The 17,579-nt window shown below is 43.4% G+C and overlaps 1 protein-coding gene across 5 annotated transcripts in view; it reads right to left on the reverse strand.

Moving 5' to 3' along the window:
• Positions 1-17,579, reverse strand: part of MPDZ (multiple PDZ domain crumbs cell polarity complex component) — a 662,189-nt gene that overhangs the window by 387,956 nt on the left and 256,654 nt on the right. For 4 of the 5 annotated variants that reach the window (XM_029605570.1, XM_029605559.1, XM_029605530.1 and 1 more), the window contains exons 21-22: positions 12,964-13,341; positions 10,232-10,355 (exon numbers count right to left, since the gene is read on the reverse strand). In XM_029605570.1, coding sequence (XP_029461430.1) covers positions 10,232-10,355; positions 12,964-13,341 — 502 coding nt within the window. The remainder of the gene's footprint in view (positions 1-10,231; positions 10,356-12,963; positions 13,342-17,579) is intronic. The other variant, XM_029605550.1, reaches the window with a different exon arrangement.

Consider the following 17,579-nt stretch of genomic DNA (forward strand, 5'->3'; position numbering starts at 1 on the left):
GCAGTGAAACGCACAGCCATCTTGAACATACTAATATTTGCAACGCAAATGATACGTAATGCGTAGTGACGCAGTGACGTACTAATTTTTAGCGTAACATAACGTAACTCCATTTTGGAATAATACTTTGTATTGTATTAATACGAATGACAATGTAAAATGTCTAACACGTCAATTAAATGACGAAACAATAGTCTGATCTTAAGCTACACCTACTAGAGGACCACGCTAGCTAATGCTTGTTCAGCAATTTGTGAAATGTTTGTTCAGCAAAAACCAGAACGCATGTGTGAAAGATAAGAGTTGTAAAGTGCATAAAAGTTTGCTCCGAAGGGGGCGTGGCATGCAGTTGTACTGAGCCTTTGTCTTAGCTGCATCTTGCTGGCAATAAAAGTCTATCTTTACGGATCAGTTGTCTGGACCTCCTTACTGACTAAAAAGAGACGGTTACATTTGGCGAGCCAGCCAGGAGGTACCGGGGACGCTATTTTAGCCCCCCAGTGGTCCGGTAGTTTGGTGGCGGAGCGATCCCCCAGACGCACCTGGTGAGTGGCCACCGCTGAGTTCAGCGATCGGGTTTCTGAGGGGACCGTTCCACAGAAATTCTTCTGAGACCTCTGGGCTGGTGATCTGGAAGAAGGCTTTCGTGACGATCGGAAGAACCTGCAGGCGAGTATTATGGGAATGATGGAAAAGAAGAATAGCTAAAAGAGTAGCAAATAACCGGTCCATCCGTGAGGGGACCGAGGGGGCTTTGATCACACCCCAAGCGGTGGTTTGGTAGGAATTGCATTCCGAAACCACGCGCATAAAAAGAGGAAAAAGAAGTAACGCGTACGATAGTGGGAATAGGTTTCTTGTTGTGTGAAAGAGAGTGAATGGCCTCGCAGTTCTAGGCCGGGCTGACCGCGTCCTAGTCGGGGCGATTGTGACCCTTTTGTGTCTGACGGATACGGACCCCTTACCTATCCGTCTTCCCTTCCCTCCTTTGTCTGTGAATTCTATCCTAATGGGAGGGGGCTATTCAACTCCACTAAAAGTTATGACGGAACACTATAGTGAAGTGTTCGATAAACGTAAATGTACTAAGCCCGGAATGGTTCAGCGATGCACCCATAGGTGGCCCGGTTTGTGTGTAAATTGGCCTCCGGAAGGAACTTTCAATTTCCAAACGGCCACAAGGGTCTGAAAATAGTTGAGAAAGAGAGAAAATCCGGGTTGCCCTGAGGATAAGCCATACATAACTGCTTGGATTGCAGTTATCGAGAATCCTCCGAAGTGGGCAAAGAAGTTAGAGGAGGGAGCCGCCCTCGTAATGGTGGCGCAAGTAAACAAAATGGGTGACCGGAAGTCCTCAAACCGGAAAAGAAAGGGAAGGGCGGCCATCTTAGGAATAAAGGACCATGCGTCATCTGCGGCGGCCATGTTTGTAGTGCAAGGGAACACACGGACTCAAGAAAAAAAAGTTAAACCCCTGCCGCCTGCAGTACTGCCTGACGCAGAAGATCTTCTGCCGCCACCCTATGCCCCTAGCTGCCCTCAATCGTATAATGCGCCACCAGATCCCCCAGCTCCCGCCGCTGCCCAAGTTGATCATGAAATAATGCCGATTCCCGAAGTACGCGCTTGAAGCGGAAGCGGCGGCGGCAAAAGTTGGACGGCGGCGAGTCGTCCGTATCGGCGGCACTCGCAGTAAAACCCAAGCCGCAAGTTTACAACTACCAATTAGAGAAACAACCACCGTAGTTCCCGTGGTCCCTACTGAAGAAAACGAGTATAATACTACGCAAACTATAAAGTTGTTTACTTACATACCTTTCACTTCCAGCGATCTTTTTAACTGGAAACAGCTCGGCCCCTCTTACGCTGATAATCCAGATCAGATGCTAGATTTTTTACGAGGAATTTTTGCAGCCCATAACCCCAACTGGGCTGACATTCGGCACCTCGCCTCCATCCTTTTTACCACCGAAGAACGCCGACAAATACAATTAAACATGGAAGAAGCAGCTCGGCTGGGAGCCGGGTCAGACGGTAATCCAGATGAAGTAGTGAGAGAGCATGCCCCTGTCGCCGATCCCAACTGGGATTTCCAGACGGCTGCAGGGCGAGCCGCATTGCTGCATACCAAGTCGCCTTTCTCGGAGCTTTAAAGAAAGGAAAGCAGAAAGTCATGAATATGGGAAAGATCCGCGACGTGGTGCAAGGAAAAGACGAACTCCTGGAATCTTTTTGGAGAGATTGATGGATGCATATCGGCAATACAGTCCGTTCGACCCAGAGGACCCCAAAGTCAGTCCGTCATAGTGATGAGCTTTGTCGGACAATCCTGTCCCGATATCCGCCGGAAGCTACAGAAATCAGAAGGATTTGAGGGAATGACTATTAGCCACTTAAAAGCCATGGCTGACAGAGTTTATGTAAACCGAGAGCCGGACGGAGACAAGAAAGAAAAGAAAGAAAGTAGAAAGTTAAGAGAAAGTGTTAGTTTGTTAGCGCAGCGCTGGAAGAAACGAATTTCGGAAACTCGGCAGGCACTATCAGGGATATCCTGGGCCGAGAGGAAGGGGCAGGTCACCCTCGAGGGGACCGCCCAGAGGACGAGCTGGCAGAGGAGGATCGTTTAGGGGGGGGGTGCCGTTGGGAGCCAATCAATGTGCATTCTGTAGACAAGAAGGACACTGGAAGTCTGAATGCCCAGAGTCCCTGCAAATGAAGCAGGAAGGATATACTCCGTCCAAACCAAAGGAAGCTGAATGGCAGATGACTGTAGGAGAAACCTCTAGCGAAGACAGCAGTGAAGCATGACTAGAGAAGGGAATTCTTCCATTCGATCCCTTAGTAGAAATAAAGTAGGAACTGAGACATTTAAGGGATTGTTAGATACCGGGGCACAAAGATCAGTCATGACTACCGCTATTACCACCCACTTCGAAAAACATTTCTATTGTAGGGGCCTCTGGAAAGCCACTTATCGCTCCCTTTCTTCAGAAACGACAAGTCGGGTGGGAGGACAATTAGTATCTCATCAGTTTCTCTACGTCCCGGGATGCCCAGTTCCCCTCATAGGGAGAGACCTTCTTTGTAAGTTAAGAGCCAACTTACAATTCGAATCGACAGGAGAAATAAGAGCATCCTTCGCTGATAACCCAGTCTCTCTCATCTGTCCACTCCAAGAAGAATGGAGATTACATCTCCCCATAGTCAAACATACCACTACGCACCGATATGGAGAAAACACCGTCCTCAACGAAAAGCGCAGACAGCTAATGGACAGTATACCTAAAGTATGGGCTGAACAAAATCCAGGAGGAATAGCCATCAACGCTACCCCTATTTGGATCGAGATGAAACAGAATGCACAGGTGATAAATCAATCTCAATACCCCATTCCTTATATGGCCAGACAAGGAATTCAGATACACCTGCAAAGATTGTATGATTTGGGCATTCTCCGGCGAATCCGATCTGCTTGGAACACCCCTCTGTTGCCAGTAAAGAAGCCTGGATCAAATGACTATCGACCAGTACAAGACTTAAGAAAAGTGAATAGTCAAGTAGCAGATCTAGTAGCCCTCGTGCCAAATCCGTACTCAATCCTGGCTCAAGTCTCTCCTGCATCAAAGTGGTACAGTGTCATTGATCTCAAAGATGCCTTCTTCTCCGTCCCGGTGGCGGAGGAATGTCAAAAGATTTTTGCTTTCACATGGGAAATGCAGATACTGGAGTAAAGCAGCAGTACACATGGACTAGGTTGCCTCAAGGGTTAGGCACTCACCTACGCTGTTCGGTGAGCAACTGGCAAAGATTTAAAGATGTATCAAGTAAAGTATGGGCCAGTCATACAATACGTGGATGACCTTCTGTTGTTTCGAGAGACGTACCTCGAATGTGCGGTATCCACTCTTCAGCTGCTAAAGACGTTGTACTCAAAAGGGTATCGTGCAAGTAAAAAGAAAGCGCAAATCTGTGAATTGGAAGTAGAGTATTTAGGCTTCCAAATACGTGGAGGAACCCGATGTCTGGGGATTTCTCGCACCAGTTCTATAAGAGATCAACCTGTACCCACTTGTAAGAAAGAGCTCCGGGCGTTCCTGGAGCTGCAGGATACTGTAGGCTGTGGATTGCTAACTATGCAGTTATTGCCAACCCCTGTACGACAAGCTGCGGGGTAAAGAGGCAGAATCTCAACCCTTCCAATGGGAAGGAAACGAACTGGCAAGCTTACGTCAACTAAAAGAAGCCTTAATTGAACCACCTGCCTTAGGTTGCCAGATGTGATGAAACCATTCCATCTATTCGTCGACGAGAAAAAAGGCATGGCCATAGGGGTATTGACTCAAACCTTAGGCTCATGGGAACGACCTGTTGCATATCTGTCAAAAGGAATGGACAATGTGTCAAAAGGATGGCCGGGATGCCTCCGAAGCATTGCTGCTGCATGTCTACTGATACCCGAAGCTGTTAAGCTAACATTTGGACAGATTTTACAAGTAACAACTCCTCATACTATCCAAGGACTGCTAGAGACCCATGGCCAAAATGGATGACAAATTCACGTCTTGTAAAGTACCAAGCGTTATTATGTGAAACTCCAGAGATTCAAATACAGGACAGTAAAAACTTGAATCCTGCAACTCTACTCCCAACCCCCCCTCAGTTTCTCATGAATGTGGGGAAATTATGGCAACAGTACATTCCAGCCGACCCGACTTACGCGACCAACCCTGGCAAGGAGCATGGACTTTATTCACTGATGGAAGCAGCCAGGTTATAAATGGATCAGGGTCGCTGGGTATGCTGTAGTCTCCGAAGACGACATTGTTGAAGCGAACCCCTCCCAGGGACATCAGCGCAAAAAGCTGAACTAATTGCGCTCACAAGGGCTCTGCAGTTGGCAGAAGGAAAACTGTAAATATTTATACTGATTCAAATACGCTTTCCTTACAATCCAAGTGCATGGAGCTTTATACAAGGAACGAGGATTCCTAACTGCGGAAGGGAAACAAATAGCTAATGCATCGGAGATACATCAATTGCTAGACTCTGTATGGGCACCAAAGAAGGTAGCTGTCATGCATTGTAAAGCCCATACAGGGAGAACTGATCCCATCGCCAAAGGAAACCAATGGGCAGATAAGACTGCGAAAGAAGCAGCACGTGTGCAATCACCACATACATCAACTCCCACTTGCCCACTTCTACAGTTCACGAATGAAACCCCCATTTATTCAGCGGAAGAAAATGATTGGGCACAAACCGAACAATTTCATCAGCAGGATGGGTGGTGGATTGTACAAGAAGATAGGGTATGGATACCCGACGCCCTGGCATGGACTGTTGTCAGGGAAGCCCATAATAAAACCCATCTCGGCCGAGATGCATTAGCAACACTGTTGGCAAAAACTTACTACATTAATAGACTCTTTCACTAACTAAATATGCTGTTAATCAATGTGTTACCTGTGCAAGGAACAATCCCAGAAATGGACCTGGTCCAGCCCCTGGACATATATTGCGAGGAACAACTCCGTTTCAAGTTTGCCAAATCGACTTCACCCACATGACTGCTTCAAAAAGATACAAAGCAATGCTGGTAGCTGTCTGTACTTATACCGGATGGATCGAAGCCATACCCACTCGAACTGAGACTGCCAAGGAAGTAGTAACATTGCTTCTCCACAAAATTTTACCACGATACGGATTACCTCGGCAGATAAATTCAGATAATGGACCAGCTTCACCAGTGAAGTCACGCGACGTCTGAGTCAAATTCTGGGCATCCAATGGCACCTGCACTGCGCCTGGAGACCTCAAAGTAGTGGAGCAGTTGAACGAGCTAACAGGACACTAAAAAATCAGCTCGCTAAATTGTGTCAGGAAACAAAGACTAAATGGCCAGACATCCTGCCATTAGCTCTACTACATGTCCGATGCACCCCACGGAAGTCGGGTTAACTCCTTATGAAATGATGTACGCAAGGCCTCCACCTCTTCCATCTTTTCCTGAATCGCTGCAAATACAAGGGGAAATGTCTCTCAGTAACCAACTCAAAGGACTATATAACACAGTTATTGCGATTCAAAAATACACCTGTGACACTGAACCATTAGTCCTGCTAAACCCGATTCATCCATACCAGATAGGAATTCGGTGTGGATAAAAGACTGGGATGAGTCTGATTCCCTCCAGCCCCGATGGAAAGGGCCGTACACCGTATTGCTAACTACTCCAACAGCTGTCAAAGTTTTTGGATGTTCTTCATGGATTCATTGGACACGTCTCAAACCAGCTTCAGCCAACTGGCAGGTTCCAGGATTGGAGACCACAAATTAAGATTCACCCAAGGCAGGCCCAATGCTAGTCCTGAGTAAAAAGTATCAGTAACTACAACTGAATATTAATGTGTCCATTTCTTTCCTTCCTTTCAGAATCCATTACTTATGAATGCAACCATCTACGTCATAAAGCAATGTCACAGATTCCGACTTCCAAGATCTACGTTGCATCCATCTTCTACATTCACTTACTACTCTTCTGTAACCGACTACCTCTGTTTTCCTGTCCTTGAGCAAGAATTGCACGAATGTATCAAGCTAATTCGTACTACCACTCAAACTGGATTTCAAGTTGTCTCAACAATCATCCACCAATCTCAACCACCAACTTCCTGTGCCACACTACCTGCTTGCGCCCTGAATACTACTCAAGGCTATCAGTCCTTCCATCGATGTTTAGAAACTGGCAAAGTCATATGTCATACCCCAACCACTCCTAAGTACTACAACATCACCCTCACTGCAGGTCTACCAAAGAGCTACACATCAAGTATTGTCCCAGAAGGAAAAGGCATCTTGTACTACATCAACTCCACTAAGGTTCTTATGGGAAGTGAAACGATTGTCACAATAACGTTCGATGCCTGCGAAGCCATTGATAAACACCCAAATGCACTTCACTGTGGGTCTCAAGCCTGGAGAAATTCCTATGTCTACAATCACAAATACCTCTGCCCATACAACCGGGCAGCTAATCCATCCAGTTGGCTGCCATGCGGAGGGGACCTGACATTGTCAGGATGGGCTCTAGTTTGTGATTACACCGGTGGAGGTTACCATGGCTGCCACGGAATAGGACGTTAACTGCAGTAAATGGTAATACAGTATCGATACAATGGCCTCTAAGAAGCGAAGGAATCCCTTGGCAAGATACTTGGGGATTTGGTATCGACGGAACTGGAAAAGACCCCATGACCTACATTACCATCACTCAGCGAAAAGACAAACCTCGTCCAATTATTCACCAGACTACTGTGGTGGGTTATCAATCCTTCTTCGATGAAATATCTCATGCCACTGAGGATTAAAGAAACATACAATTTCTCAACAAGTAAAAAACCTGTTTGTCAATTTGGCGGAAAACATAGCTCTCTCTCTCGAAGTCAAGAACTGTTTTGTATGTGGAGGAACAGATACAGGAGAGCAATGGCCATGGGAAGCCAAGGAAACCTTCCAATCCGATCTTAACACCTTGAATACCACTGTAACCTATAACCGTAAATCTCATCCATATGAGTGGGCACTACAGACTGATGTTATTGGCAGACTATGTATCTCTCGACAACATTCACGCATCTATACCGTGCCTGTTGGAAATTCTCCATGCACAGGAGTTCTTACTGCCAACCTTACCACCCAGACATGGTGGCAGACTGAAAATTCTACCATGCCAACTCCCATCTGGACTGACTCGACTTTGAACAAGACATGGACAGCTGCAGGTGTTGCTACTACCGTTTTCAATGCTCCAGATGGTTATTATTATGTATGTGGACGAAGAGCTATGAACATTACCAACAAACTGGTATGGAACTTGCTTCTTGGCTACAATTCGGCCAAGTTTCTTCCTACTTCCCATACTGCTGGAGAAACCTTAGGAGTTCCAGTATACAGTCCCATGAGACCCAACAAACGTCGCAGCACTCCTAAAGTATCCATAGGAGATTGGAAAGATCAAGAGTGGCCTCCTGAACGAATTGTACAATACTATGGTCCGGCCACCTGGGCTGAGGATGGTTCTTATGGATATAGAACACCTATCTATATGCTCAATCGAATTATAAGACTCCAAGCAGTACTGGAACTCCTGACAAATGATTCTGCCTTGGCTCTCAACATCTTAGCCAAGCAAAACACTAAAATTTAACAGCTGTCTACCAAAACCGATTGGCTTTAGACTACCTCCTAGCCCAGGAAGGTGGTGTATGTGGCAAATTTAATCTTTCTAACTGTTGTTTACAGGTAGATGACAAGAGTAAAGTCATTGAGGAGATCACTGATCGAATGATTCGCCTGGCCCATGTACCAGTGCAGACGTGGACTGGAATCCTTGACTGGACAGGTCTTTACCCAACTGGCTCACTTCCATTCCTGGCCTTAAAGAACTCCTCTTTCCTCTGATACTTCTTGTTTTACATGCATTCTTTCCTATTTGTCTCCCTCTTATTTTTAGCATCTCCGATCCATGATTGAACATATTGCTGATCGGCGAGCAGCTGCTCACGTCATGATGATTAATAAGTATGTGTCTGTCTCCACATTTCCTTCATCTGATTCTTCTGACTACGACACTACAATGATTCGGATACTGATTCTGATAAAGAGTACTTAACTACTAACTTATAAGTCTGAAAACTCTAACCTCTAAGCATTGCCATAATGGAGCCAACGTGTTGTTGGGGTAAGTCGGGCTACAAAGGGGGGTGACACCAATATGGTCCACCCGTCTCAAACCCGTGAAGAAACCAACGACCTAACAACATATTAGGGCTCACATTCAATGTCACTGGTATTAACTCTCATTGTCGTTTCAGTTACTCTTCAGATATAAAGTGATACTTCTGCCTTCTCTTCAAAGTTGAAGTATCAAAGGGGGGAATGAAGAGGTTCAATTTCGGACCCCCCTGAAGTACGAAGAGCAACTGAACATCTCCGACTAATCATGCCAGCAGTGAAACGCACAGCCATCTTGAACATACTAATATTTGCAACGCAAATGATACGTAATGCGTAGTGACGCAGTGACGCACTAATTTTTAGCGTAACATAACGTAACTCCATTTTGGAATAATACTTTGTATTGTATTAATACGAATGACAATGTAAAATGTCTAACACGTCAATTAAATGACGAAACAATAGTCTGATCTTAAGCTACACCTACTAGAGGACCACGCTAGCTAATGCTTGTTCAGCAATTTGTGAAATGTTTGTTCAGCAAAAACCAGAACGCATGTGTGAAAGATAAGAGTTGTAAAGTGCATAAAAGTTTGCTCCGAGGGGGCGTGGCATGCAGTTGTACTGAGCCTTTGTCTTAGCTGCATCTTGCTGGCAATAAAAGTCTATCTTTACGGATCAGTTGTCTGGACCTCCTACTGACTAAAAAGAGACGGTTACATCCACAGGGAAGGGACTGGACCACCCCTCCCCCTGCACCCAGCTCCTCATAGGAACAAGAAATTCAGCACTGCTACCTGTCAGGAATGACCTGCTCTCCCGTTCAGTCAGAGGAATGGCGCATCTCTGCAACTGTTAGGCTGCCCTGAGGAAGAAGCGGCATCTCAGGGCAGCAGGGGGTCGTGGGGGAGAGGTTGGACCACCAACATTCACCCATAAGGCAGCTTAAATACTGGCTGTAGATAGAAGGAATGTACAAGCAGACCTGTCATTCAAAACAAAGTTCTGCCTGCAAGTCTCCAGAGAAGCTGAACACTGAGGCTTTTTTTTTTTTTTTAACTTTATAACTATGATCCATCCAAGGAAATAATTAGAGGAAAACAAAGAATAAAGAAATTCTGTAAACTATCCTCTAAATGAACTGGGGAACCGAAGGTGCAACTGCCATCTGCTGGAGTCAGAGAAATACTGAAGGCTTACAGAGGGCGCACCAGTTATCAGGGACCGCCCTCTCAGTTTTTGCTCTGACTCCATCTGCTGAAAGGGGGACATAACCCACGGTCTGGACTGATCCTGGTACGTACAGGGAACTCCCAATAACTCCATGGATAACACAGTCTGGTACTGCAGTTCACAAATTACTTGTAAGGACAATTCTGTGCTTATTTGAAAGTACTGCATAAATTAAAGCACTGGAAGTAGAAAGGACACCAAAATTTAAAACTAAAAACAAAAACCTAAAAGTATATGAGGCAAAAAAATGCAAGCTTCTTACCTAGACTTGAACTGCCTTTTGCTATATTAATTGTTCTCTCCAACAAGTTTTTTGATGATAATGGGAGTGTGATGCATTCCTCTTTAGCCATGGAAGGACTCTTATCTAGTGAATGTCCATGAACCTGATAACAACAACAAACAGACCAGATCATTAAAATTAGCAGTATGAGAAAAAAATGCTATGGCTCATGTGGAAGGTAGCAATATAGTGGAATGATATTGCTGTTCAATATGAGATCAATATTCAACAAATCCAGGTGCCTACCTAAATTCAATATTCAAAAAAAGCTGAGCTCCTAAGTTAGTTGCCTATTTTCAGGTAAAATTAGAAGCCCAGTTTTTCAGATGAAAATTCTCCTAAAGTTATGACCTTAAAAGTACAGACCCTGCTATTCATTTGCCTAGATTTTGCTCTAAAATAGGGGGCTAATGCTGATCAGTGCTAAGCATGTTTACTTTTTTACCCACCCTAACTCTAACCCTATATTCATCCACTTTTTAGGGACCTATATTTAGATGCCTAGTAAAAGTAAGATCCCAAATATGGGCACTTAATCCTAGTAAACTTTGAAAAGAGCCAATTTATAGGTTTATATCCCAAAGGTAGTTTGAAATTTACCTCTAGGTGCCTAAATCTGGCAAACTGAACATTTTCCCTAGCAAAGCCCCTAAGTTTAGGTAGCTACTTTTACTAGGCATGGAAAATCAGGTACCTAAGGAGTGATCAGATAAGGGAACAAAGTTAGGTGCTCAGTGCTGATTTCAAGCACTAAGCCCATAAATTAAGGATAAAAGTTTAAGCGAGCGTACAGCAAGCCTAAATTTAAGAATCTCAGTTTCAGATATCTAAAGTTTCAGATATCTAAAGTTAGACGTCTATATTTTATATCTAAATTAGGCACCTATATTTTGAAAGGGACCTAAGTGGGGGTTTTTTTAATCAGCTTCTTATGGTTCCCAGTTTTTTAAATTTTTATGACTGTATTTTGCTAGATTTTTCTAATACACATTCCCAGAAATAATTTTACCCAAATACAATTACTGTACTTTCTACATTAAGTTCTTGTTTGACTCTTTACATGTGGATATCTGTACACGACACTCAATGCATATTTTACCCAAAAATAAGAGAACATTTGTTGCCATTTCATTTACAGTTTTAGATTTTCCTTATTTTACCTTTTCTTTTCAAAGTTAAGAGCATAAGAACATAAGAACATGCCATACTGGGTCAGACCAAGGGTCCATCAAGCCCAGCATCCTGTTTCCAACAGAGGCCAAACCAGGCCATAAGAACCTGGCAAGTACCCAAAAACTAAGTCTATTCCATGTTACCATTACTAATGGCAGTAGCTATTCTCTAAGTGAACTTAATAGCAGGTAATGGACTTCTCCTCCAAGAACTTATCCAATCCTTTTTTGAACACAGCTATACTAACTGCACTAACCACATCCTCTGGCAACAAATTCCAGAGTTTAATTGTGCGCTGAGTGAAATAGAACTTTCTCCGATTAGTTTTAAATGTGCCCCATGCTAACTTCATGGAGTGCCCCCTAGTCTTTCTACTATCCGAAAGAGTAAATAACTGATTCACATCTACCTGTTCTAGACCTCTCATGATTTTAAACACCTCTATCATATCCCCCCTCAGTCGTCTCTTCTCCAGGCTGAAAAGTCCTAACCTCTTTAGTCTTTCCTCATAGGGGAGTTGTTCCATTCCCCTTATCATTTTGGTTTAATTTGGTTTAATTTGTGTTATTCTTAGCCTGCTATTGCTCACTAATCTTGGTAGAATTTTCCTGTCACTCTGTAAACTGATCTCAGCCTAATCCACTCTCTTTAGAACCAAAGATATAGATTACATATGCTAGTCATTATTCACCCTAGCATGTTTTCTTTCTATATTTACCATTTTGCTCACTTTCATAGATTTTTTAAATAATTTTTTTCTATATAAAAACACAGACAGAACTGAAATGCATCTGCGTTTACCAGAGGTACAGAAAACAAGACGACCTACTTGTAATGCAAGTTCTAAATTAAATCTCAATGTTCACTTTCTTGTGCCTAGTTCAACAATTTTAAACTCTTCCAACTTCAAAACTGGTCATGTATGGTTCACAATGTAAAAGACCAAAACATGAAATGAGCATCTACAAACAGTACTGTATATTTTTTAAGTCTATGTTCAATATTAATATAGATTCTACAAAAGCAGTAATAAAATACTACATATTTACAATACCTGGTTACAGAATTCAACTGGGTTACTTCATACTTATAAGGGTCTTTTAATCCTCTGATACATATTTCTACATGAAAATAAATCCAATCTTGCAAGCATTATACAATAGTGGGATATTGTAATACAATAATCTGTGAAATGACGTCAATGTAAACTGATGTCTATCTTTGATTACTGGGGCAGCCAATTCAGAATTTACTGATTTTTGCACAATTATATTAAAATCATAATGTAACTAACACAAGCCTTGCTATGAATAAACAGATTTTTCTAATTAGCCCATTTATTAACACTTCCTCGCTGGAAAGTTTAGCATGTCCACTATTGACAACAGAACAACTATCAAAGTACTCCAGGCACCAAAACTGCTATATGAAAAAAGACCATAAAAACCAGGTTGTTTTAAATTTTAAGACACCCTCTAAATGAGGAACAATACCAAAGTTAATTTTCTAATACATAGCAGTTACTACAGCAGAACTACCTTCAAGTTAAGATCAGAACATACTTCAGACGTAATATTTGTTTCTGGAAGAGTTTCAACTGTGGGTTGAGATTCAATCAAAGTGGTTGTAGTTTTGTTTCCCACTTGCTTCTCATGAGAATCAATAAGCAAGGCATTTTTTTGTGTAGCAGCAGGATCCATGCTCATCTCCCCGGATGGTATGCTCTCTGTTCCTTTCTGGATTAGTTTCATATTGTATAGATCTTTACTGGACATCCTAAAATCTAGTGCTGGTGCTGAGGTTATCCAAGACTTAGCCATAGAACCAGATGTCTCCTCAGGATAAGATTGGTCTTCTGAAACAAGTTCTAGAGATGATGGCAATGAGTCTCTCCCAAAGGATTCTTCTCTAACATTCTAGGAAACAGAATTGAGAATTTGCAAATAGCAGTGTCACATTGTTATTGCAGAAAAACAGCAAAAGTCTCAGAAAATATTTTGCAAGGTCAGTTGGAAGAAAGCAAAGATCATAAACAAGACAGGACTTCCCTTTTTCAAAAAGCATTAGCTCACATATAGTGCAGGATTTGCATGTTTGTCTGAAATTCCATCTACCATGAACAGCCTCTAACACTCCCATTTCCTTTGCAGATGAAACACTAGCACAGTCAGAAAAGCAAAAATGTAAACTTCTTTTTACATAATCAGAAGCAAAATCACTTTAAGAAATGCTTTTGTCATATGATATGAAGAGTTTGTGGAGGCTGTAAGTAATATCAAAGAGGGTTTCCAGTAAAATAAGTATAATAGATGCCTTGAAGTGTTGCAAAAGACATGTATATTTAGTGCAACTGGATACCTGAAGGTCAATTATTATTTTATAAATAAGTCAATATTCAGAACAAAAGTCAATGGATATCCTGTTGCATTTCTGTTAATTACTGGAGCAATCTCCTTCAACTTTGCAGACTGCAATGAAATCATTATACAAGTTGCTATAGGATGCTGTGGACTGCTAGCATCTTTATAAGGTCAGCAGTATATAGGGCTAGATGATCTGCTGAGTTATATAGTCAATCTATTGTTTTCTGAGCTGTCATACAATCTACCATTATAAAATGGTTGGCAGAATCCTTCTCTGAGAAAAATGTTACTCCATCACAGTAACCCAGAGTAATCCATACAGGTTGTATACAAACACTGTAAAGCAACTTTAAAAAAATAAAATATTTTCTAACGAGGAAACACACAGTGCACAGGAGTCAGTGTCTCCATAGCCCATTAACATCCTTCGTTATGTCCACAGACCAATCTGCAAGAGGTAATTCAACCAAACACTTATGCCTTATTTAAGCTCTATGTTATTTATGCACCAGACACCAAAATATATATACTTGTTGCAGGGCATGAGATCCTTCGAAAGGTTCCCTGCTATAACTGTGCTCCTATCAAACTATTGAAATGATTTTGTCACTTGTTTTATTTTCCTCATGTCAAAAACAGCAAATCACATTCGAATGAGCCATGCTTTTCTACTCTATCACATAGTAGCAAAAGACAAGAAACCTTTCAAAAGGCTATTTTCAAATGATTTACCTTGGTAAACTAGCTGTCTGAAAACGATTGCCATTCAGTCTGGCCAAAAGTACTCACAGGATCCATAGTGTGCATACTTTTAGACAGATCCAGGTGAGGTATTTCTAGGGGTGTGAGGTAGGCAGGGCCAAAAAAAAATGCACATAGATTGTACTTTCAGATCTATACATGTTATTTTCTATGGAGAAATTTCCTTACCTATTAATTTCCTTTCCATTAGTCCTGCTACACCAGTCCAGCCATGACAAATGGGTTCTCTCTCCCTACCAGCAGATGGAGGCAGACTAAATTGATTTCTACTGTGACATCACAGCCACTACTTATGGGTGGTGCTAGCAGGAGAGATCCAGTATCTTTCTGACAAAGCTTTGGGTCAGATCCCCCATCAATGAAGAGTAATTAATTCTTGTGCCCAAATTCTGAGAAAGTTCCCTATGAGAAAGTTCCTTACAACAAACAAGAGGGAAGGAACCGGAACACAGCATAGGAAAATGAAGAATCCCAAACAACTAATGTAGACATCCTGAACAAAACAGATCCTTGCTTCCCTGAACTGGTGTAGCAGGACTAATGGAAAGAAAATTATCAGGAAAGATTTTCCTTCTATCTTGTCTTGCTACACCACTACAGCCATGACAAGTGGGAAGTACCAAAGCTTCATCTACCTGGGCAAGAAGAAGTGAGGGCTGCCCTAAGGACCCCCACCCTGAACACTGTATCCTCCTGTGCCATAACGTTCAGCCGATAATGCTTCAGCAAGATGTGTAGTGAGGATCAAGAGGCCATTTAGCAAATATCAGCTATCGGCAAGCACTGCACCTCAGCCCAGGACGTGGACTGCACACTAGTAGAGTGCACCTGCACCAATTCTGGAGATCACTTGCCCTTCAGTAGCTAAGCCGGCTCAACAGTCTTCTTAATCCAGCAAGCCAAAGTACCCTTAGAGGCTGCCTTTCCTTTACTCAGACCACCATAAAGGACAAATAACTTGTCTGACTTGCGAAAATAATTCATGACCTCCAAATAGTGCAGTATATGGAGCCTTCACACATCCAAGCATCTGCGAGAATGATACTCAGGGCTGTACTCCTCTGGAGAAAAAGTCAGGAGGGAAATCGCCTGATTGATGTGAAAAGCCAAAATGACCTTTGGGAGAAAGGAGGGCACTGGTCTAAAACCCATTACATTAGAAGAGATCAGTAGGAAGGGATCCCGACACAAGAGGGTCTGAAGTTTTGAGACCTGCCATGCAGAACAGATTACCACCAAAATATTAGTCTTTAACAGCTCAAATGTTGCCCCGATCAGAGCTCTCAAAACCAGATTAAGGTCTCATTGGGAAACAATACACCAGAAAAGCAGCCATAGCCCTTTCACACCCCTCAGGAAGAGGACACATCCCATGATTGGCAAAAGTCCCCTGATAACATGCAACAGTAGCCACCACGTGCACCTTTAAGGAGTTCAGGGCCAGTCCCTTTATCTATACTGCCGTGTCGAGAAGCCAAGATGCAAGAAACCATGGCTCGCCAGGGTGACTCCAACCTGGAGTGACAGAATTGTTCAGATACCAGACATAGATGTAAGCCAAGGAGATAGACCATTTATGGGACTTCAATAACGTGGAGATCACCGCAGAAGAATATCCATTCTTACATAGCCAACTCCGCTCAAGAGCCAGACTGTAAGAGAGAATGGATCCGGATCCTCCATGACCACAGACCCCTGAACAAAAAGGACTTGCGCCTTTGAGAGGCACAAGGATCAGGTCACCTGAAACCAGAGTAGATCTGCATACCAAGGCCTGCTCAGCAAATCGGGCGTGACATGTTTCACCCAGCTGCATTCCAGCTCTATCCGAAGTAGTAGCCTATCAATGAGTGCCCATGAAAGGAAGGCCAAGACTGCACTAGGGCATCGAACTCCATTGAGTCCTGCTCCCATCGTCAGCTGAAGGATCTACCTTCACATTCCACAGGGTTGCCATCAGATCCAGATGAGGATAACCCCATTTGTGACACACACAACACACATCTGCACTTAAGTCCCATTCCCCAGGATCTAAATGATTTCAGCTGAGAAAATTGGCTTGAACATTCTCCTTGTCCATGATGTGAGCCACAGACAGCAGATCAAAGTTTCTCTGTTCATGGGAAAAGGAGGGACATTTGCAGCAATACTCCACAGCTTCTGGTTCCCCCCCCCCCCCCTGCCAATTTACATATGCCACCACAGTGGCATTGTCTGAGAGGACTTGAATGGCCCTTCCCCAAATTAGTGAGAGGAAATGGAGGAGAGCTAGGTGAATCACCTTGGCCTCAATTCCGTTGATGAACCATGAGTCCTCCTCCGGGGACCAACTCCCCTGAGCCACCTCAGTCAGACAATCAAGGCCCCCCCCCCCCCCTCCCCAGCTGGAGAGCCTCGCATCCGTGGTGACCAGGACCCAAGCCAGTGAAGCAAGGCTGACTATCTTCAATAAGTGGGAAGAATCCAACCACCAGAGCAGTGACTGAAGCACCAACTGACTCAAGGGGAGTCAAACTCCATAGTTTTGTGACTACAGAGACCTTCGAGTCAGAAGCAACATCTGAAGCAGCTGCATGTGAGCCCTGGCCCACGGCACCAAATCCAGAGTTCGAGTACCTGAAGATAATCCCTTGCTGAAGGAATTGGCAAATCCAGAAAATCCTGTACCTAAGAATCTTGTGTACTTGCTCGTCCATGAGAAACACTTGGCTTGCTCGTGTGTCAAACTATGCCCCTAAGTATTCCAGTGATTGTGTGGACTATAGAGAACTTTTTGGAAAATTGATTACACAGCCCAAGTATTCTAAAAACCAAACCATTTGACAAGTCACCCACTCCACTTTGCCATGAGACTATGCTCAAATTAACCAATTAGCGAGATATGGATGGACCGTGATTCCCTCAGACCGCAGGGCCGCTGCCATCATGTCCATCACCTTGGTGAAGATCCGTGGTGCAGCTACAAATACGGAAAGATAATGTTCGGTTCTGAAAGTATGCTCGCAGCACACAGAAATGGAGATACTTCT

The sequence above is a fragment of the Rhinatrema bivittatum genome, chromosome 1, assembly GCF_901001135.1.
Source record: "Rhinatrema bivittatum chromosome 1, aRhiBiv1.1, whole genome shotgun sequence".
Lineage (NCBI taxonomy): Eukaryota > Metazoa > Chordata > Amphibia > Gymnophiona > Rhinatrematidae > Rhinatrema > Rhinatrema bivittatum.